This window comes from Centrocercus urophasianus, unplaced genomic scaffold (assembly GCF_019232065.1).
Source record: "Centrocercus urophasianus isolate 14NV4802_14NV808 unplaced genomic scaffold, USGS_Curo_1.0 seq_20, whole genome shotgun sequence".
NCBI lineage: Eukaryota > Metazoa > Chordata > Aves > Galliformes > Phasianidae > Centrocercus > Centrocercus urophasianus.
This window is the reverse complement of record NW_024884756.1, coordinates 10,691,901-10,714,266: the sequence shown is the minus strand read 5'-3', so window position 1 is coordinate 10,714,266 and position 22,366 is coordinate 10,691,901. Positions and strand designations below refer to the sequence as shown.

Below are 22,366 nucleotides of genomic sequence, written 5' to 3'. Positions count from 1 at the left end.
CAAACCACAGAATTTTGAGAGGACTTCCTCACGTTACACCAGTATTCCTACAAAGGGTTTCTTACAGACTGGGGAAGTTCAAAATTCTTGCCATTATGTACTTCCCAGAAAAGTGTTATTTAAATACAAGTGACCTTTCACTACAGCTAGCGTAATGATGCAAAATACAAAGCCAGATAAAGATTTTGAGCACCTCAAACTTTCAATGGAGTCTTGGTTCAGCCAGTACAAATATCAAAACTATTTGCAAAATTTAGATTGAGGCTTGAATGTCAAGGTATACATCGAGTCCAGGCGTTTGTGGGCCCAGTTATCTGCTTCAGAACTATCCTCAATTTCCATTAGCAGCCTGTCTCCAGCAGTGAATCATCTTACGGCTTACACACTTTACAGAGCATTATTTTTCATTAGAAAAATAAGGTCTGCAACAAGAATTACACTAAAAAAACCCTCCAGGACAACAGATGAACAACCAGGTCAAGCTCATGCTGTGAAGAAACAAACATGCAGACAGCAGGATGAACTATAAAGAAGGAACTGGCAGAGTCACAATTATATGAATTTCAGAAGAACAACAAATATACACACTATAGGCAATGAATATTTCAGCTTGTAGTTAAATCCCTCATGCCTTAGTGGAAAAAAGTACTGTACTTACCATCTATGAAAGCCTGGACAGCCTTGTCTACATTGTTATCAAACTGCTGCAGCACCAGAACTATTTCATTATTGCTTTTGTTTGGAACAACTGATCGGATTGCATTGATCTGGAAAGAAAAGAAGGAAGGTAATAATACACAGGTTTATCATATTTTTTTAAGAAAACACAGTATTGTGCAAGTGTCCATTTATATAAATGCTTACAATATACAATAATATACCCATATAAAGCAGTGTCAATCTCTTCACCTGCCTCCTGCAACAAATGGAAGCAATTTCTTGAAGAGACCAAAGTAGAGAAATAAAATCTGAAATCAGTACAGTTGCTCCAAATCAGCTGAGCGTCTCTTTTCTGACTATCCAGCACACATTTACTATTAAAAAACCTGCTACACTGCAGAAACTGAACTAGTAGCTTTCTTTGCCCCCTCTCTGAGGACTACACCTTTGTGTATTTTAATTATCAAATCACAATGTCATCATGCTAATTTCTGTTTGAGAAACACTGTGGTCTTTTCACAATACTATGAACACACTGAATTGTGAAAATATAAACACATGAAGATATGTCTGTTGTGTGTAATAGAGCAAGGCTGGATTACATACTGAGAGTATTCACATCAGCTTGACTTAGCTGTCCAGGTAAATAGTGAAAAAGGTGCAATCTAAACTTTATGGCATCTTTACCAGTGAAAGCACCAGAAGGCAATTCAGATTTATGCTAAGATTTATTGCTAAAATGTTACTTTGCTGCTTTACATCAACATCTATCCTCAGTCACTCTATTTTCTGTATACTAATATAAGCCATGATTTATTTCAAATTCTGTAATTGACAACGACTGAAGGCTCTGACTCATGATTCTTGCTGGATTTAGCTTCAGCACAGCAGATGGTAGGTACTTGCGACGGATCAAGATTTCCAGATAAGTTAATCTAGAAGGTCACTTTCTAACTTCAGCAGACAAATTTAGTGACTCTGCTTTGGTAGAATTGACTTCACTCCTGTCCACCATCCTATCAATTACCTGTCTGCAAGTTCACATTTGTCCACAACATCTTTCAAGTAACAAGTTTAGCCTTGAACAACTCAGGCCAAAACTATTATTTATATAGTCTCAAAATTAGCAACTAGAGCGTGGTACAGGAGTCAAGTTGCTTCTCTCATTTTCCAAGGACCCTTCCCAAAGGCCCATCTAATCACGTGTCCACTGTTCTTAGCCCACAGCTCAGCAAGGTCTGCCCACAAGCCAGGGTCCCAGCCCAATAGCTAGCTGCACTGGAGATTCTAGCAAACAAAAATATCATCATGTTGGAAGTTGAGACAGTCTAGGTGATCAAATGAGCTTCTGGCATTTCCAGGAACTGTCTAGAAAAAATCGGTCTGGTCAAGCTTCTCTCTTCAGTTAGTATGCATATGAGAGTGGGAGGGAGAAAACAAAACAAAAAACAACGAACAAGCAAGCAACTGTGAGCACAGCTCTTTATGCACTGCGGGCATTCTAGGTGAAAACCATCTGAAATTAATAGAATGCAATGAGAAAACCCAAGAAAAATGAGTTTTATTCATTCCCTGATTGTGGGCACTAGTATGCTATTATTTATTGATAAAGCTGCAACAAGCATGAGCTGAGTTGGCTCCATACCAATAGAAGTTGGTGGATACACAAGAGTTACAGCAGGCCACAAGCTGCTGTCCACTTTATGCTCAAGTTGGCAGTTGCCAAACATTCCCATCACATGGACTACACATTCTCACAAAAACCTCCCCTCTCCTTTCACAGTCTTATGGTTCATCTCTCTACCCACTCAGAACTGCTTAAGCTGCCTGTGGCAATTACTTACAGAAAAATAGCAAAAGGAAATATTTAGTGTACTCCAGCCATTCCCATAAGCAAGGGAATTCCACATGGCTGCTAGGTCCTTCTTGGCCCTGAGAGGTCTGGAAGCCTTAAGAAGCATCTGGAAACTACAAAGTGAGGCCAAGACCACAGGATGGATCAGGCAACTTGCCACACCCTGCAGTTTGGAATTTTTTGATTAATAGAAAATCAAAAATTAAAAGCTAATTTGTTCTTGATTCCCCTAGTATTACAACCAAGCACTGAAAATGTGTGAACACGTTCTAGTTATGGAGATAATTCCCAAAAAGTCAAATGAGTCTGTTAAGGAAGAACATTCACTAATACAGAGTGAAGATATTATGCCTATGACCAACTCCGCGGACACAATTCTGTTTTAGTTGGACATCATAAAAATTCCATTTAGGGGAACATTTAAGTACAGCAGAGCTCTATGGCTTTACTGCCAAAAAAGCAATTGCCTTTGTTGAAGAACTTTGTTGAAGTTTTCCTGTTGGAAAATATATACATTTATTTTTCTCTCTAGAAAATAAGAGCTTTCATAAGATGACTCTTTAGCAAATGAGTATCAGATTGTATAGTAAAGCATTCTGGACTTTGGAAAACCCAAACCAGAAGGTGATTAACACATAGTTAATCAGCTTCCCTTGAGTATGTATGGATATTCACTTGATTATTAATGATTCTGCTTTCCAGATTTCTGCATTGACTTATCTGATAAGAGAGATGAAAACTAGAATTTCTAATCTGTAGGATATGCTATGAAGAAAATGATACATCTACTGTTCTGTTCTGAAACAACAAAAGCAGATACAAAACCAGAATTCCAACAGCAGAGAAATCACAAAATATTTCAGAGCAAAACCTTCTGCCTCAAAATTTTTTTAATAAAATGAAATAAACTAGGCATGTTTTCTTTTCAAAGTCAGCCAGATGTGTGTCAGACATTATGTCTCCAACATATGCACTGAATACTTCATCCAGAATAAACTGGAATTGTGGAACACTTGCAACGAAAAGAGTCGGTGGTTTCTGAATATCCAAAAAATAACGGATAAATGGCTGCAAGTAGCAAATTCTAACAGAATTCTAACCTAACAGCCTACTTGACAGGAGGACAAGGACAAGCTGAGGAAGACAAGGTCAAATGACAACCTTAACTTTATGGTCCCTAATATTTTATGTTTAGTTCTCTTACTTCATCTTCAAAATCTGTGTAGATTTCTACGTTCAAACTTGAGGTCTGTTTCTACATGCAAAATGTGTCTTATACATTTCTGGAAAGGAACATGGAGATATACAAGAAAACACTGAAGGGAGAGATCGACAGCCTTTCTGAAAGCGTAAGTCTAGCATAAATGCACTTACACAGCTGAAGGTCATAAAAGCCCCATTGCAATCTGCAATGAAAGGCAGCTAAGCTGCAGGAATACTTGACAAATACAAGCTGACAAGAAGGAGATGCAGAGTGGGGCTGAATGTGAGCTGGAGCCATGCAATGCAGTATGCCAGGTTCTGCTGATACACCTGTCTTTTTGGCAATACAGCTACACAACTGCTTACAAGTCTCCAACTGCCTGAGAAAAGTCTGTCACTCTTCAATCCACATAGCTGTGTGTAGTTCATTTTTATTAATGGTTTGATAGGTTAATATACCAGGCTGGGTATACATCCAAATTATATCTCCCTAAACTTACAGTAAACTTACCAAGAACATCTATCTTTTCAACGCATAAACAGCACAGACTGAAACTGGAATAACCAAATACATTATGACTTCTCATCAAAATACAAATTCCTTTTAAAAAACATATACCAACCTCATGAAAAAGAAGAACCAAAGAACCTCATCCTATCAGTATTAAGAACCTCATCCTATCCGGTATTAATACCGTATCAATACTTAACAGTCTGCAAGAACAAACTCTGAACATTAAATTTATTTCCCTGTATATGTGGGAGAACAGAGAGCTTTTTCATACTCACTGAAACCTGATCTTAGAAAAAATAACGTTAACAGACTACAGGAAAGTCAACTGTTCTAACAATTATGAATCATCATGTCTTTATCTAGTGTGGATTTTCAGAAAATCTGTGTCACCATTTTGGGTGCTAGACAAGCATCCTGGGACGTATATCCTGAATCACAAATAATTGCATGGTTAACATCAGCACTAGCTGAGATGCTGTCTCTGGCAATAGTCACACTCCTGAGCTTTTTCCTTCAGTGGCCTGACCAGATAATTCATTTCCTTCTTGGTTTAATGCTCAGAAGGCTCATTCAACATTCTAGTTTACAAAAGCTACTCTGAAGCCTACCACAGATCTAAAATACAAAGCCCTTATCCTGAAAACTGCCATGTATGCTCAAACGTGTGGAAAGCAGAACTTCATTCCTTTTGGTCAGACACATTTAACTGTTTTTCTGAGGATTACTGCTCAACCACGTGAAATTTGACTGGGCATTCATTTGCTTAAAAAAAAAAAAAAAAAAAAAAATCATTGAAATTTTAACTGCTCATGCTATTATCTTACCTGAAGTCCTTGTGAGCACTTATCTCATGAGAGGGCCCTGACAAAGCAAGCCTGAAAAGAGATACAGCCTGCTTCAAAGTTGTGAGAAGTTGTGACAACACCTACTCTACACCCAGGGCCAAGCTGATGTTACTGCGTACTCATCCAAATCCTTTAGGTTTTCTGTCAAGTTTCAGATGGTTCCCAGGCAACTGTAACAACACGGAATCAAGCATTGCCTGCTGGCTGCTCTACTCCATCTGCTCCCCTTTGGCATCATCTCAAAGAGGATGTTTTCGGTGAATAAGTAATATATCCGGGGTTCAGAGAATTTGTTTAAATATTTGTGACATAGTGACAAACTAAACTTCTTTGCTGAAAGCTCATGGCTGTTCTGAAACCCTTGAACACATCTGCTGCAATCCCTTTGAAGTGATCCACTATTATGGTCACATACTCATTTAAAATACTTCTACTCACGCTTGGTTACAAACACTAAATCTACCTTCACTGGGTATGAACTATTAAGCTCAGCAGATTTTCTCTAAGTAGGAGCTAAATTCATTTTTCAAGTACAGTTATCAAAGAACACACAAATGTTTTCTGATCCTGCTTATTCTTACTGTGTCAGCAGAATATCTTTATGAGTACATAAATGGTACATATAGTCACTGCAACTGGAGACAGGTAGCAGTGTAAGCTCTGTCTAAGATTACAGTTCTGGCTGGGACTGACCCAAACCCTGGATAGGGACAAGAGAAGGAGAGCTGTCTACAGCACTCTGTTGGTTTCTGTAATTTATGAAGCATTAACAGACACCCTGACAACATTAAACAGGAAAATGTATTTTCAGAACACCTCATGGCAGAAATAGTTTAGGCTTGAAAAACTCCTACAGAAAAAATTTTTCATAAACACAGTTTGAATTTTCTGAATTAACAGAATATTATTTATTAGCACCCATTCTTCTAGAAGCTTCGCTAACTAGATTAGTTCATTGTGACACACTGAGCACATGTTTTTAACTTGCCCTTTGAGCAAAATAACAGCTTTGATCCGGTCTGCACCTCTCTATTTGCTATATGCCCCGTTTATCACGTCAGGTCACTTACCCCTGATAAGCACAAAACAAATTCTACTTGCTGCAGTAATCTAGTGTGGGCAAACATCCTGGATTTACAATGTCCTGCATCCTCCTCTGCTCTAATTTTTAAACTAATGAAATGGAAATTGGTTTTGAGAAGACACATATTTAAAAGAAAAAGTATATATAAAGAGGGTCTGGCTCAGTAAGACCTGTTTCACTTGAATCATGGCAGCATTATTTAGAAACCTAATTCTATAATACTCTTAGCCCAAGTTAAATAGCTCATCAAATGACAGAAGTGCATTTTAACCAACTCTGCTGCTCTTTGGACTAAGTCCTTTCACATCAACATGTGTGTACAAAACAGCTGCGAAGGTCAGCCTTAAAGAGACCTAGTGAACTCAGATTGGAAACTGTCTGCTTCTTGTAATGTGAGTTTTAAGATACTATATTCTTTCCACAACAAATCCTATTATTTCCTTGTATGCAGCCCATCACTTATGAAGGCTACAGTTATGGTACTGAAATCCACCAAAGTATATCTGAACAAGATATTTTTCTTGCAGCTAATAGAACAAATCTGTTTGTCTGTTCCTACAGTTCTGATGTTTGAAATGAAAATAAAATGAAACAGCAAACTTCTCCGTGAAACTGCAGCAAAACTTTACTTCTAATAGAATCCCAAGAAGAATATTTTCATTTGGCTATTTTGCTTACACCAGTTGACACCAGATCTTGTTCAAACATGACCAGACACAGTAAAAAAAGATGGCCCCAACAGCAAGTTCAGAAGTTTGGACAACTCCCAATATTTTGTTGAATCAAAACTAAAAGCCACATGCGAGACCTGAACGGTTGTTCTGGGGAATGCCTTGTATTCACTCTCCTCTTGTTGGACGAAAACATTCCACCTGCTGCAGGAAATAAGCTGTTCATATTCTTCACTGTAATTGCTTCTTATCTGAAAGCCCCCATCATTTCGATTTTAGGCACCTTTTCTTGTGGTGTACTTCGTTAATGCTTGAATAATTCCATTAATTTTACGGAATCATTTCGAATTTAAGCCAATGAGTTTGGCCAATTTCATCCTTCAATCCACAGAAAGTTTCAAGTTGTACATGCATGATCGGAATGATTTATAATTCAGTATTTAAAGACCCTGAGAGCAGAAAAAAGTCCTGAGATATACGGTATTTTTTTGGTACAAAGGAAGATAACCAGGAGCAAGAGAGACAATGGTATAGTCAGGGAAGGGTCATGACAAAAGGAATTATTCTGAGAGAGATCTCGATGGTGAACTCCTTGCACTAACTACATTGACACTGTAACCCTAGCTGCTGCTGCTAAAGTGCAGGGCTTGTATTATTTCAGAAAATCTGTGGACTATGTGCATGGAAATATGGTAATCAGAACTGCCCTGGCTCCGCACATGAGCATCACAGCTGCAGAAGTCTCTGCCAACTGTGCAAACACTCATTAGGCTGACATCACAGGCGAATATTTACTCTCTTGGGGAAAAAGTGGGGAAAGAGATAAAATACAACGCTTAACCTATTGACTTTATGAACTATTCCAACTGAAAAGTTATGAGTAAATTACACAAGTGTCAGTACGATACTAACATTCTTTTAAGACTCAAATTAGGGTAGGGTTTTATAAACTCTGCAGATGTGAGTATTCTAACTTCAGTCAATATTACTTGAAATGTCTACCTCATCCATACGTCTCCTTTAAAGCAGTGGCAGAAGTTATGCTTCCCTAATAACTAGAGGCTGATCATGGAAAGTACATGGGGAAATGCCACCATTTAAACAAGAAAAACAAACATTAATCAATCAACCAAACATTATGCCCAAATTTTGTGGACTCTCTACATTGTCAACTTACGTTATCTGCAATGATCAACTTAGAGAAGGTTCTATTTTCACAAAAAAGGAAGAATATTTGTGTGCAGACACACAGTTCCTCAGATTTCAGTCAAGCCCTAGCAGGAACAAAATCTTATGTATACTAGCATTCACAAGCACTGAGGTAGGAAAGAGGAAGGCTTGGGAAGGAATTGTATTCTATTCTATTCTTTTAAACGATAACTGATTGTATTTGTACTAATAGTGATGGAGCTCAGAGAAATAATTTATAAATTTCATTTCTGTTTCCCAAAAATATCCACCAAAAGGATGAATAACAATAAACACCAAACTCGCTGCCATTATGCTTTGCAGCATGACTGCTTTGCTCTGTCCATGTAAGTTATTTAAGTGAGAAAGGGATCTGATTTACACTCTCTTGCCAGGATATCGCAAACATGTCTGACCAGAAGTGCATGAGGTCTGTACATTTTAGCACTTTATAGGCAAATACAATTAAAGCCAACTCAGAAAGGTGCATCAGTTCACCCCTGTGCTCGAATTTCTATGGCGCAGCTCTGCAATAACAAGAATGTGGCTTTAGAAGCCTCTAACTGAAAGACCCTGCACACTGCAAATCAAATTGGATTTGTGAAATGGATGTTTTATGTCCTGCCATGCCAATCTCACTTCAGAATGAGTCAGGACTATCCAGTTGCAGTGACAGACCGACTGTGCTAGCTCTTCAGACAGGTATATGTAGATTATGAAGTTCATGCTGTTCAATTGCTAAGCCTCTAATCAGTAGCTTATTAGACTGTATTTTTCAGAATAAAACCCAGTGATTTTGCAGTAAGATTTAACTGCTGGTAACTTAGATTTTAAGTTTGGCATATGGATTTAGGGACATTAAATGCTGGTGGAAAAAAGCAATTAAAAGAGAAACTATTATAAATAAGTAGGTATTGATTCCATTATCTACCTGCTTTGAGATGTGTGTGCTCATAAACGTTCAGTCTTAAGATACAATCAAGAAATATCAGACTTTGCACAGCAAATATTACATGGTGCATAAAAATCCTGCTGCAGTTCTGCATTCTAAAACTAGCAAAAGACAAACAGGCAATTTATAAGATCCCACATTTGTATAACTGACTAAATTAACGAAAGGAATTAAGCTAGATAGTAAATAAGCATAACTTGATAATTGATTTACTAAGTGGCAGTTTAAGTTTTACAGTAATTTATTCTGGCACTAGAGAACGAGTGCAAAAATCCATCATGCTACTCAATACTTAAATCCTGTCTATTATTAAAGACTAAGGAATATTCTCTTCACCAAAGTACACGTTGACATGCAAATCCTCAGCCACAATAATTCACTCAGCAGCTCACAACAAATACAAATAGAAAAGGACTCAAAAGCCCACAGGTGGCAGTGCAGCAGGTCAGGGACTGCTTCCTGTCAAGGAACATAAAAGCAAAAAGGTTCTACAATCTTTTGAAAGCAAAGTGAATAATTAGGAAAAGATGGACACAACAATATGGACTATTCCCACCTGAACTACTTATAAATCATCATTTGCTATTCTGTTTCCTTGGCAACTTCTTTCCTGTGGCAGGTAACAACAGTGTGTAACTTCTCTTCTGGGAAACATGATTAATCTGAAGCTTGAGGAAACCTTGTTTCAGGATCAATAACTGTCACAGTTCTCGAGGTCTTTATTAACTAAATGCAGTGTCTAAGCCATTAAGTCATGATCAATTCCGAGAAATATGTTCCCCGACTGAGGAATTCCTTGTTTTATTCTGAACTCGGAGTGAAATAGTAAATCAATTAAAATCCAATTACTGACCTCTAGAGTTCAGGGCTATGTCTTTGAGAGGCTGTGGTGCGTTACATGTTATCTTAATTCTCTATCACTTACTGAGACTTCTCTAGTCCAGAAAGCCACATTTACAATATTTTGCAGGTCTTCCTCATTACTTTCCCTACTACTGGTCTACTGAATCGAGAAACTACAGTTTTGAATTGCAAAACCGAAGTTCGGGAAGTCTTTTATCTGCTGAACAATATTTTCTCACAGTTGGGAAAAGGTTTAATACAAGAAACTATGCTTTTTGTTTTTTCTTGTCTTTTCCATTGACAGGCCTACAGAGAACATTTCACATGCCTGACACGCAGCAGGATGCATGCAGGTCTTATGATACAGTGGAAGATGACTACATTTCTCACTTTCACATTGCCTTCAATTTTCTGTATTCCCTTCAAGTAGGGTACTTTGTAAAACACACTTGATCCTTTCTCCTTGTGGAATTCCATGATGTGAATACACCCAATCAATTTTATATCGATATCTGAATAAATTTGGGCTTACTAACAGAATTAAGCTCTGGCCCTTCACATACATCACACTATCTTAGAATCTGTCACTGAGAGCCAGATCATGCTTAATAAAGCAATTCAAGGAATCTATTAGCTTTTTTCTGAGCTTCCTAAATGTAAAGGTCCACATCTTTTCAAACATGAGACAAAACAAAATCTGATTTTATAAATATCCCAAAACCTTAGCTTCTTTTAAAATACAACATTGTGTTGTACTCCTACACTCTCCCTACTTCCTTCTTCTCCTGTTCTTAACAAATTCCCTTGTTTCCCATCTGCATTGGTGAGGAATATCACTGAGGCAGATTATCTCTATACAAGCTGCCCACTGGGAGTTAAAAACAGATTCCTTGACCTCTCTGTAAACTAAATAGCACAGGAGAAAAACTATTCTAGAAACCCATGGTGCTTTTTAGATGGTTATGCTGCTTATCTATGGTGGCTACAGCAACAGTGGGGTTCATGTGAGAATACATGCCCTGCACTGCAGCACTTCACATACAAGTGGCCTGCAAAACTGCAGTCCTAACTGCTTTAGGACTAACTCCTTAATGCTTCTGAAAGGCCAAGCAAGGCTCTAGCAGTAGCCATGTTAGGGAGAGGATATACCCACACACAAAGAATGCAGTTAGAAGCAGAGTTACTCAGGTAGGAAAGAAATTCTCCTCTTTTCAGGCTCCGTAATTTCAGGAATTGCCTCTGAGTATAACAAGTACAACACTCTTGGTTGGAAAACATTATTTCATAAGGCTGTGTTTCTTCAATTTTGTACCACAGCAACCAGCACAAAGTGCCACTCTCCACAGTATCAGCATGTAAAAGGACCACAAGAGAATAAAAAATACATACCTGACAAAACATTGTCTCCTTACAGAAAAGCAAAATGTGTTTCTCATTAGCCAAAATTAATATTCTAATCCTAGCAATATCTGTCTGTGTACTTCACGCACAGAGTTAATTTTAAATTAACCATGTGAACAAACCTTGAAGGAGCAGGGATGAAATGTGTATGCAACACCATTTTGGTTTGCGCTGTACTGATACTTGTGCCTACCTTCTCCTTGATATTTACTGGAGAACTGATTTCTGCCATCTCTCCTCTTAAGAGAATGCTGTCTGTGAAAAGAAGAAAAAAGCAAATAAGATGATGTTTAATCCCAACCTGCCAAAGGTACACACATGTAAATTGTATTTAAGAATTGGAGCACCTTGAGAAAACTTACCTTTCCTGCTCAATCTTGTAAAAACAATCAAAAAACAACAAACAAAAAATAACATAGAACAACAAACCCCAAACAAGTTCAAATCTCACACTTTCTCCAGATTAGTTCTACGCATTCTAAAAATGCTTCACAAGTATGAACCAGGATGGGAGGTGTATCATACTTCTCCCATCCATGTTTATTGGAACCCATTCGTTATTACTTGATACCTTTGAGGTTCAAGGAAGAGGAATACCTTAGATGACTTCAACATCTGTTCTCCCATTCACCAGAAATCCTACTTTTGCCAGAAAACTTTTCTGAAGATCCCATCTTAAAAAGCTAAAAGTGCCATAAGGCAGAAAAGTACTGCATAGTTGATTCTTTTTTTTTTTTTCAAAACTAAATTAAAGGATTTAACCACGTGCTTCCTTATTAAAGCCAAAAAGGTCTGAATGGTTAAATCCCCAAGTCTGTTCTGAAAATTTAGGCACATAATGGAATTTGCATGTGATTAAGAAACCCTGCGATATCCTATTTCCAGTTACTCAGCCACATAACTGAGAGATATTACACCACATGATGAAGAATTAACAGAGAAAGGAGTCCACTTGCCTAACCCCATTTCCATCAAAACCAATTACCTTAGATTTCAATAAGAAACAAAACCTGAATCTTCACATTTTTAAATGAAGTCACACATGAAGAATCACAGAGAAGATTAAGCCAAATGATACAAAGGAGGCTAAGTTGCTAAGCTCAATTCCTTTGCACACAGATAAGAAAATACTGTCATACATAAATGACAGAGAATGAAATCTTAATTCTTTTCAACTTTTTAAGCTGAATCACTTCCTCCTTTTTTACCACTGAAGTCCTCTGCTGCTATGTAGACTGATAAGACTTCCCACAATTAATCTAGATCTCTTAAAGCACTTTAAAAAAAAACCAACACCTCCTCTAACTCCAGCTTTTGAACACAGCACTCTGGGGGTGTTCAAACTCCAAATGTTTCTATTACAGAACTTTATAACATGACATAAGTATTTTCACTTATTTTTCTATGCATATGTTTTCTAATTAAAATTATGAGGCTCAACGAATCACATTTTCAAACACAGCAAGACTTCATGGTAAACAGGAAAGGGAAAGCATTTTTGAGTTTCAGTCTGATGGAGAGTAGACATCACAAAAAGGGTGCCAGAAGAAAACAAAGGAACAAAAAAGAAGCCTTTATTAAAGTGTTATTGAAAAAACCCTGAAATTAAGGTTCCTTCTGCCCTCTGTGTCATGAACACATTTTACCTGTCTATATAAAGCACATACCTTTCATCTCAATGAAAGGTATGATGAAAGGTGGCTCAATGAGCTTACAAAAAAATGGCCCAAGTCTCACTACATATCTGGTAAGATTTCTTCCTGGCAACTGGGTCACTAATGCCTTAACACACTGAATAAAGCATTTCAGATTAGAAGACCCCCCACACTTCACTGTTGCTTTGTTGTTTTTGTTTTTAAAACCAAGAATCAAAGAGGTCGAATTAGTTTCTTTGTCAAGCCCATCCAATGACAGCAGAATCATAAGATGTCAGGAGAAAGCAGGCAGGAAGACTACGTAGAACGTGACCTTGGGATAACTCCATTTCCAATATTTAACATGTTAACTTAATGCAGTCTACTGTACCTATAATTTTTTGGGCTGGAGCACCTCTCCTACAAGGAAAAGTTGAGGGAACTGGGCTTGTTTAGTTTGGAGAAGAGCAGCTCTGGGGAAACCTCACTGTGGCCTTCCAGTACTTGAAGAGAGCATGTAAACAGGAGGGAGGAACGACTGCTCATGAGGGTAGACAGTGATAGGACAAGGGAGAATGGCTTTAAACTGCGACAGGGGAGGTTTAGGTTAGATATTAGTAAACTTTTCACATAGATGGTGGAGACACACTGGAACAGGTTGCTCAAGGAGGTTGTGGATGCCCCATCCCTGGAGGCACTCAAGGCCAGGCTGGATTTGGCTTTGGGCAGCCTGGTCTGGTGGTTGGTGACCCTGCCCTGGCAGGGGGGTGAAACTAGATGGTCATTATAGTCCTTTTCAGCCAAGGCCATTCTATGATTTTCCTGCTTCTCTTTTACTTCTGCTGTCAGCTGTTTCTTAAGCCAAATGGGCAAGGCAAAGAGCATGAGAAATAGGCCACCAAATTCCAGACTGAAAAACCTAGCTCTAAAAATCACTCTAACTCTTCATTATCCCTCATAGCTTTCCAGAAAACCATGCTTTCTGTTTATCAACATCAAGCTCTGTTTTGCACTGGTATTATTCGCTGATAATATGTTAATGAATAGTTATTTTACTTGCTCACCCTCATACCTATTATCTATCAGCTCCAGCAATACTACAGACAAATGAATGGAAGCCTGTTCTCTTGCGTGCACTCAAACCAACACATACATTATGAGAACAATAATAAAAAAAACACAGTATCAAGAGAAACAGATAAAAAATAGGAAAACTTGGGATGAACAGAATGTATCACAAAAGGAAAAATCAAAACAAGGTTAATATCTAACAAACCCCTCTGATCCTAAGAACTGTATTATATAAAACAAACACATAATGGGAAAATATCCATCACCTTAAATCTTCATGTTCTACTTTTCCAGCATACTGTACCAATTTTGAACCAAAACTGTACGTTGTAAAACTGCATCATGTATGAAGCAAATTAATTAGTTATCTTACTTAGTGAAAAACCCAAACCTGTCAGTTCATGTTAGTTTGAAGGTAGTAGCTAAATTATGCATCCAATTTAAATTAAATGTGCTGATTAAACCATGCAAGAGCAACACTTAGCCAAATTTAATCTTTGTAGCAATGCTCTGACCCACTTTAAAACAAGTCACACAACACCTTGCCAGAGTTGACTTGCCTCTCCTTTGCTGTGTGCTCCAGGTATTACTAGTTGTAGCTTTCCACTGACAAATGTGATGTTGGTTCAGCTGGCTTACAATTGCAAGCTGTATCAGAACTGGGCAAGCCACGCAAAACATACCCTCAAAAAAGAGGTATGTTTCTTTCCCTCTTCTTGCCCCCACTCATCCTCCACAAGATCGTGAACCAAGAAGGCATCAGCTTTTTGCAAATGGAGTCATTGCTCTACAGTTCAAACTTTTCATTAATATGCATATTATGACTGTCAAGATGAAGATGCTAAAATTGAGCTGGAGCTACTTTCCATTCACCCTCTACAAGGGCAGATATTGAAATAACCTGCATCAAACACTTGCTCCTTTATATAACTCACAGTCCAGCACTACAAGTTACATAAAATTCGAACTAATGCATTGAAATCTCAGTATAGCATTGATTTTTAAAAGTATCTTCTACCACTGTATTTAATAGCTAATTGGTTTTCTCATTGCAGCAAATCAGTTTATTGAATTGACTTCTCCCCCCAATTTTTTTAATCCCATATTGAAAAATTGCTGCATTACTAAATCCTATGAGGAAAGATTATAGTGCATGAATAATTTCATGCACAAAAATGGTCCCAATTAATTTTTAAAGCTTTTGCTGGAGGCTTGGATCTAAATTTGAACAGCTCCATTCTGATCTGTAATACTTTAGAGGAGGTTCTTCGTGCCTGAGCTATGCAACATCAGAATATGGCCCACAATTGCATTCTAAAGCTAGTGCAGTGCTGTGCATGTCAACAGGTGCACAAAAACATGGCTGCAGAAGTCTTTGCAGAAGATTTTCTGTTGTGCCTTAGTTTGTCAGTTAGCACAAGCATTGAACATATTACGTATAAAACATACTGTATAAAGGGTTCTCAAATGCTTTGTCTTGTGCTGTATCTCTTGCATATATTTGTGTTCTTAAAAAGTTAATGTACATCACAACAAGGCTTTTGTGAGGAAGGAATGACGAAAGAAACAGGATTCTGTAGTGTATTTAAACAGGTTGTTAATTTCTGACTGCAATTTCCAGATGTTTTCCCAGAATAGGAGAGAACTCTCAGTTACTTGTTACATCCTGAACTCAAATACTGATGGAAGTACATTATTTTATATCTATTACATACTTGCAGAGGAGATGGCATACCTTGCCTTGTAAACTGAAGCATTTCGATACAAGAAGAGAAAAATACAGTAGTGGCATTTTAAGGGAGTGCTGCAGAGAAGACTAGATTAAGTCTGCCAGAGCATATTTCTCTGCTCTACCAAATTAAGCAATTCATATTGCTCCTCACAGGTTTAAGCTAGGTTAAACTCAGCTGCAGCTAGCTGAAGTGCTGGCACATGCTCTGTCCTCCTGACATTACTGCAAGCAACAACCCCAGGGCAAGCAGTCAGGTACGGCCTTTAACCACTGCAGCACAACATGCTTGAGCTCACCTGTCACAGCCTGCTGGGTACATGGCTGCTTGCCCAGCCTTTATAGCCATTCCTTTTCTGCCCTCAAGCAGCTCCGAAGTCCCACTGTTGCTGTATTCAGCCTCCAAAGAACACCTGCCATCTTTCAGCCAGTACTGCCTCCTGGGATTTGTCACTCACAAAGCCAGGAAGGCCTTGGGGCAAAGCTGCCAGACTCCTTTCATGAAACATCCTGCATAGGTGGGGTTGCCTGCAATTCAGGCATCAGAGAATTGGGAAACAAGAGTCTGTGCCCCGTCCTGCTGCACAATTCCACTATTATCATCTGCTGCATTTAAACTTCAGATTTACAAACAGCATCAGAAAAAGCAAAAATATACTTTTCTCTCCTTCAACAAAGCCAAATAAAAGGAATAAGACTACAAATACATAGAAGGAAAGGGAAAATGAGCTTATGAAAGTGTCAGTGTTGCCAGATAGATAAAATCTGTAAAAACACCCCGGCAGTGAGCTCTATAGAACAGAGGAGTGTGACAGCTGTTCACTGCTTCCAACACTGAAGACGTAACTTATCTTCTGCAATAAGGAAATCTCCCCATAAAATATCACAGAATAAGCTAGTTTGAGGTTTTCCCATGTCTACATTTACAGAAAAGCAAAGTCTCCTACACCACCAAAATGATATATGTCCTCATCTGCCCGCCACAAGTGTTTCCTATATTAGTGCTACCCCCACACAACAGTAATCCCAGGTCTCAAGGACTTGACTCTTCTCCACATTTAAATCTCTACCTGCTTTTGCATCCATCTGCTGCATCTTGTGCAAACCCAATCCTTCTCTTCATTATGCTAATTTCCTACAAACATCCCAGGACTAACATTTTCCAAGTTCTAAACAGTACCCCAAAAAAGCCTCTATCAGTTTTCTTTCTGTACTGCCCTCCTCTCCTTTTCACTAGTCAGGCAACTCCACAACTACATACCTTTTGGGTCACACTACAGCAACATCAAGCAGGAGACAGCCTTACTGCTGTTAACTTATCAGCCCTACCAAACATGACTACACACAATCATTGAGAAAGTTTTCACATTAACACAGAAACTGGAATTTATAAACATTTTTAAGAGACAAAATTGTGAAGTCTATCAATGCCAGAATGTAGATTTTTTATTATTATTTTTAACTACTCATTTCCAAGTAGTTTGGTTAAAATCTTCCAGATCCAAAAAGCTGACATATAAAGCACAGTGCAATCAGAATTTTAGAACCAACTTCAAAAGAGATGTAATTGCAATTGTATCTAATGAGATTGTGGCAGCCTGCAGTACGCTTTCATCTTCTGCTCTCCTACTTCCTCTACAAAATTACATCTCATTTTTAAGTGGGATCCCTATCTATCCCATATGTGCTATATTACACTGGCTTGTCTGCAGACTTCCCCATGCCCTTGGTAAAGACAAAATCAACACAGTCAGACACACATAGCCTTCATTCTTCATTTGACTTTGTCTGACTTTATTACATAGGTGCTATTCAAGAATGGCAGATGAGTGCTGGGATAAGCACATTTTTCAAATGCATTTTTAAGTTTAAGAAAGACTAGCAAAAGTGAGAGAAAGTAAAATGCCAAAGTTCAAGTATTCCAGAAAGCAATTACTGTTGGTTTTTTTTTTTTTTTTTTTTTTTTTAATTTGGTTTATTTAAATAGTAGAAGATAAAAAAAACTCTCTTACCACATCAAAGGTCAAACATTAGTGCACTCACAACTGTCAGTAACAAAACCTTAGTGTCCTTAGTTGTGCCAAAAGCTATGCCACTGTTGTGTCAAAACTACAGGAAACATGACTGAGATTTCAGTACTTGCTTCTACTAGCTTGAAACTAGCAACAGATACGATTTTCTATTTTCTATAGTCTAGTTTCTAAAGATAAAATGAATAGTTAAAAAATAAATATATCAAGAGCATCTAGAACATATTAACAAGCAAGCCCTGGCAGCTTTTAGCTTTCTGTGCTACTCAAAGTGAAGATACTTACAAAAAAGAACAAAGTATAATTAACACAGTTGATATTTTTCCAGTACTGTTTTCAGCCTGTCTAAAGGCTGCACTCAGAAACAGACTACGCATTCATTTCGCATTTCTTGTTTTACAGGAGTTTAGTTTAGCTACTTCAGGCTGTTTACGTGTTTGGGTAAATTTGTTTTCTGAGGACTTCAGTATCCTGTCCTTATGTATCTAAGTGCAGAGGTCGTGCTCGCCTCAACGCAGCAGCTCTCCCTTCTGCTCAGCTAAGGCAGCCTGACTGCCTGACAGTACCACACTGCCTGAAATCCACTGGCTTCAGAGTTGTAAACAGGATGCAGGAAATAAGACGTCTCACTGATTCCACATGTAAGTCTGGATTCCAAGAGAAAACAGGTTTGTGCTCCCCCACTGTTTATCGCCACCTCCCTGAGGATTTCTGAGATGACTGACATGACAGTCTGAGAAACGACCAGATGTCTCAAAGATACAACAGCCATATAAACTGTTTGCTTGGAAATAGGTAGCAAGATATTAAAGTTTATAAAGTATGCAAAGGTGTATCAGGAACTCACATCATTTAACACCATAAAAATCCACGGTCCTGTCTGCTGTAATGAGGAACAACACAGAGGTGAGAGTGGTACTGGAAAGGTCTGGATTTCATGGGTGAACTATTTCACAGAATCACGGAATTGTAGGAGTTGGAAGGGACCTCCAGAGATCATCGAGTCCAACCCCCCTGCCAAAGCAGGCTCCCTACACCAGGATGGACATGGAACCAGTTGTGAGATTGCAACATGAGAATGGTGGTCAATGGCTCAGTGTCTGAATGGATATCAGTGACAAGCAGCGTTTCTCAAGGTTCAGCTCTGGAACCTGTGCTCTTTAGTATCTTCATCAACGACACAGATAATGGGATAGAGAGTGCACCCCCAGCAAGTTTGCAGATGACACCAAATTGTGTGGTACTGCTGACACACCAGAAGGATGAGATGTCATTTAGGGAGACCTAGACAGTCTCCGACTACAAATAGGCCCAGGTAAATCTCATGAGAGAAAGGTCAAGCTACCTGAGTCATGACAATCCCCACTATCAATACAAGTCTTGCCAAGAAAAACCAAGAAGGACCCAAGAAGGGGTACTGATGGATGGCAAGCTGGATATGAGCCAGCAATGTGCCTCCACAGCCCAGTAAGTCAGCCATATCCTGGGATGGGACAAAAGAAGCACGGTCAGCAGGTCGAGGAAAGTGATCCTGCTCCTCTACTTTGCGCTGGGGAGACCTCAGCTGGAGTACTGCATTCAGATTTGTAGTCCTCAGATTTGTAGTCCTCAGAACAGCAGAGATGAGGACAGCATGTCCAGAGAAAGGCCAGAAAAATGATCCACAGGATGGAACAGCTTCCCTACAAGGACAGCTGAGAGAACTGGGGCTGTTCTGCCTGGAGAACAGAAGGCTCTGGGAAGACCTTAGAGCAGCCTTTCAGGATCTAAAGGGAGGCTGTAAGAACAAAGGGGACAGATTCTTCAGCATAGTCTGTTAGGACAGGGTGAGGGAAAATGGTTTCAAACTAAAAGAGGGGAGATTTAGATTGGATATAAAGAAGGTGGGTTTTTTTTTTTTTTTTTTTTTTTTTTTTTTTAAATAAGGCTGGTGAGACACTGGAGTAGGTTGCCCAGAGACAAGATGGAAGTTCCACCCTTGAAGACATTCAAGGTCAGGCTGGATGGGGCTCAGAGCAACCTGATCTAGCTGTGAATGTCCCTGTTCAGTGCAGGGGAGTTGAATTAGACAACCTTTAAGTGGTCATTCCAACTCAAAAGTTTCTATCATTCTATGATTCCTTCATGCCTAGGTTGCCTTTCTTAGAACTATCTCCCGTCCTTCCCAGATTTGTTCCAAAGGCAGGAATGGTTCTAAGTAGATATCAAAGCAACTGTTCAACTGTTGAATTGCTGTTCAACAAAGCAACCGATCCAACTGTTGTCACAACAGAATGGTTAAAGATTAGCAAGTCCTGCGACCTACTACACTGATCTTGCTGGACAGTCTTTGAATGCTGTGCCTATCCTATCACAGAATGGCTTAAGTTGGAGGGAACCTTAAAGAACCATCTAGTTCCAGCTCCCCTGCCCTGGGTAGGGTTGACCCATCCATCCGAGCCTTGAATGCCTCCAGCAATGGGGCATCCTCAGACTCTCTAGGCAACCTGCCCCAGTGCCCTACCACTCATTCAGTAAAAAATTCTTCCTAATATCTAACCTAAATCTCCCCTCCTTTAATTTAAAGCCATTCCCCCTTGTCCTATCATTATCAGACAGTGTAAAAAGTTGGTCCCCCTCCCGCCTGTAAGCTCCCTTCAAGTACAAGAAGGTTGCTATGAGATACTATGCTCTCCCTGGACCTTCTGTGTTCCAAGCTAAACAAGCCCATCAGTGCTATCCAAGCTGAGCTCTCCCTTCACACAAGTTTCAGTGTGACTTCCCCAAAATATCAGTGTCACTGCACTAGCTGCAACTAATGCATCGTGGCTGATACCACGTGATCATTAAAATTAGAGCTGCCATACCAGAAAACGCGGATGTTAGAATCTGCTAACTTTGTAAAATGTATCTTGAGCTGAAAAATATCTAGACCAGCTGCTTATATTTAGGTTATTAAAACCATCTTGCATCTGCCCAGAGATGATTTTTCTCTAAACAACAACAACAAAAAAAAAACAAACAAAAAAACCCAAACTTAAGAAACTGTGGTAACTTTAGGATCAGTCTTTAAACATCAAATATTCTGTTTGGGTGTAAATACAGTGCAGACAACACTACACCACTGTGAAATCCGTCAAAGAGGTTCTTACAGCCTCTGGCTCATGAGAGCAGAAAATTCAAGAGAACTGCTGAATTCAGACAGCTGTAAAATAGATGTCTGCAATTGTGATAACAGGAAAAAAAAGATAAGTGGTAACATTTTACTCCTCTTCTACTTGTGAGTAATTCATTCAAGAAGAAATTTAGTCTAGTGTATGGAGTCTATGGTTACTATGCTCTAGAATACCAACAAGTAGAAGATATTTTTCTTTTTACTGATACTTCAAGCTCAATTCTAAATTTATCTCTTCCATGCATTGCAAAATGTTGGCCTCTGCTCTTATCATTTTTGTAATGAAACAAATAAAAGCTCTGCCCTTTGAGATAGCCGAATCAAAACACAGACAAAAGGTCAGCTCTGCATTAGATACAGCAAATTACAGGGATGGAGAATCAGGCTACAGAAGAGGACACATGAAATTCCTGTACATAGCAAAGTATCCATGCTGCAACAGATGTGTACCAGTACAAAGTTGATATTCTCTAACTGCTGAGAGATAGGAGAGACAGGAACATATGTATTCCTAGAAAAGGTAATTAGAAAAAATAAATCTGCTAGAATCATCATAGCATCATCAGTTGACACTAGCCTTTCCTATCTAGCTACCCTCTAAGAGGAATAGAACTGTTTTTTCTCCTACTGGCACATACATATATTTCATAGCTACACATATACATTTTTACACCTACAGTCATCTCCTGTACCAAACACAGGAGCAAACAACTACTCACATTCACGAGATATGAACACTGCTCTTTCCTGATGGACACATGCCTTTCATTCATCCAAAGATGTTTGATTTGTTACCTCACATTTTATATCTGTGTGTTAAAAAGTACACAACAAATAATCAGCCTGATTTTTTTGTGGCCTGTTACAACCTCTCACCCAGACCAGAGGATGGCAGCCAACTACTCTGGGAGCGGTAACAAGCTCTTGATCCAGATCTCTTTGCACACTGGGTGAATATAACAAGTCCGTAGACCTACAAAGTTCTCATCACATTCACTTTCCCTACTCTGTCACTTGACAAACTTGAATTAAATTGCTTTCAAATTAAATCTAGTAGTTCTAATGCTATCAATAATAATAATAAAAAAAGATTATGTTGCACTGCTGGCAAAAACAGAGATGAAGACACACAGCTGATCTCCCACTCCTTACTCTAGTTCAGACAAAACAGCGAGGAAGAAGGGATGTTCAAGCTCATAAAATATTCTGCTACAGAAAAATTAAACAAGTCTTTGCTAAATGGCAGACACCAAAGGTTTAGTTCATTTTGACTGTTCTTCTAAGAAAAGTCATGTTAGTTCAGTAGTGTGTGGAAACCATGAATACAATATAATGCTTCTAATTAATTTCACTTTAAAGTATGATTAATTCATCAAGTAAAATAACAGGCACAATTAATTAACAAATAAGTAGCATTCTAAACTCCTGGAAACATCAAAAAACACATTCAACACTGTCGAAGAAAAAACTGGGAATTCATATTTTAAAAAACATTGATTTCTGGAATGGAGCCTTATTACACGATACCACAT

The 22,366-nt window shown here is 38.6% G+C and overlaps 1 protein-coding gene across 6 annotated transcripts in view; it reads right to left on the bottom strand.

Moving 5' to 3' along the window:
* Nucleotides 1-22,366, bottom strand: part of SPATS2L (spermatogenesis associated serine rich 2 like) — a 136,135-nt gene that overhangs the window by 30,092 nt on the left and 83,677 nt on the right. For all 6 annotated transcript variants that reach the window (XM_042822566.1, XM_042822565.1, XM_042822564.1 and 3 more), the window contains 2 exons: nucleotides 11,410-11,471; nucleotides 659-767 (listed from right to left, as the gene is read on the bottom strand). In XM_042822566.1, coding sequence (XP_042678500.1) covers nucleotides 659-767; nucleotides 11,410-11,448 — 148 coding nt within the window. In that variant the 5' untranslated portion in view covers nucleotides 11,449-11,471. The remainder of the gene's footprint in view (nucleotides 1-658; nucleotides 768-11,409; nucleotides 11,472-22,366) is intronic.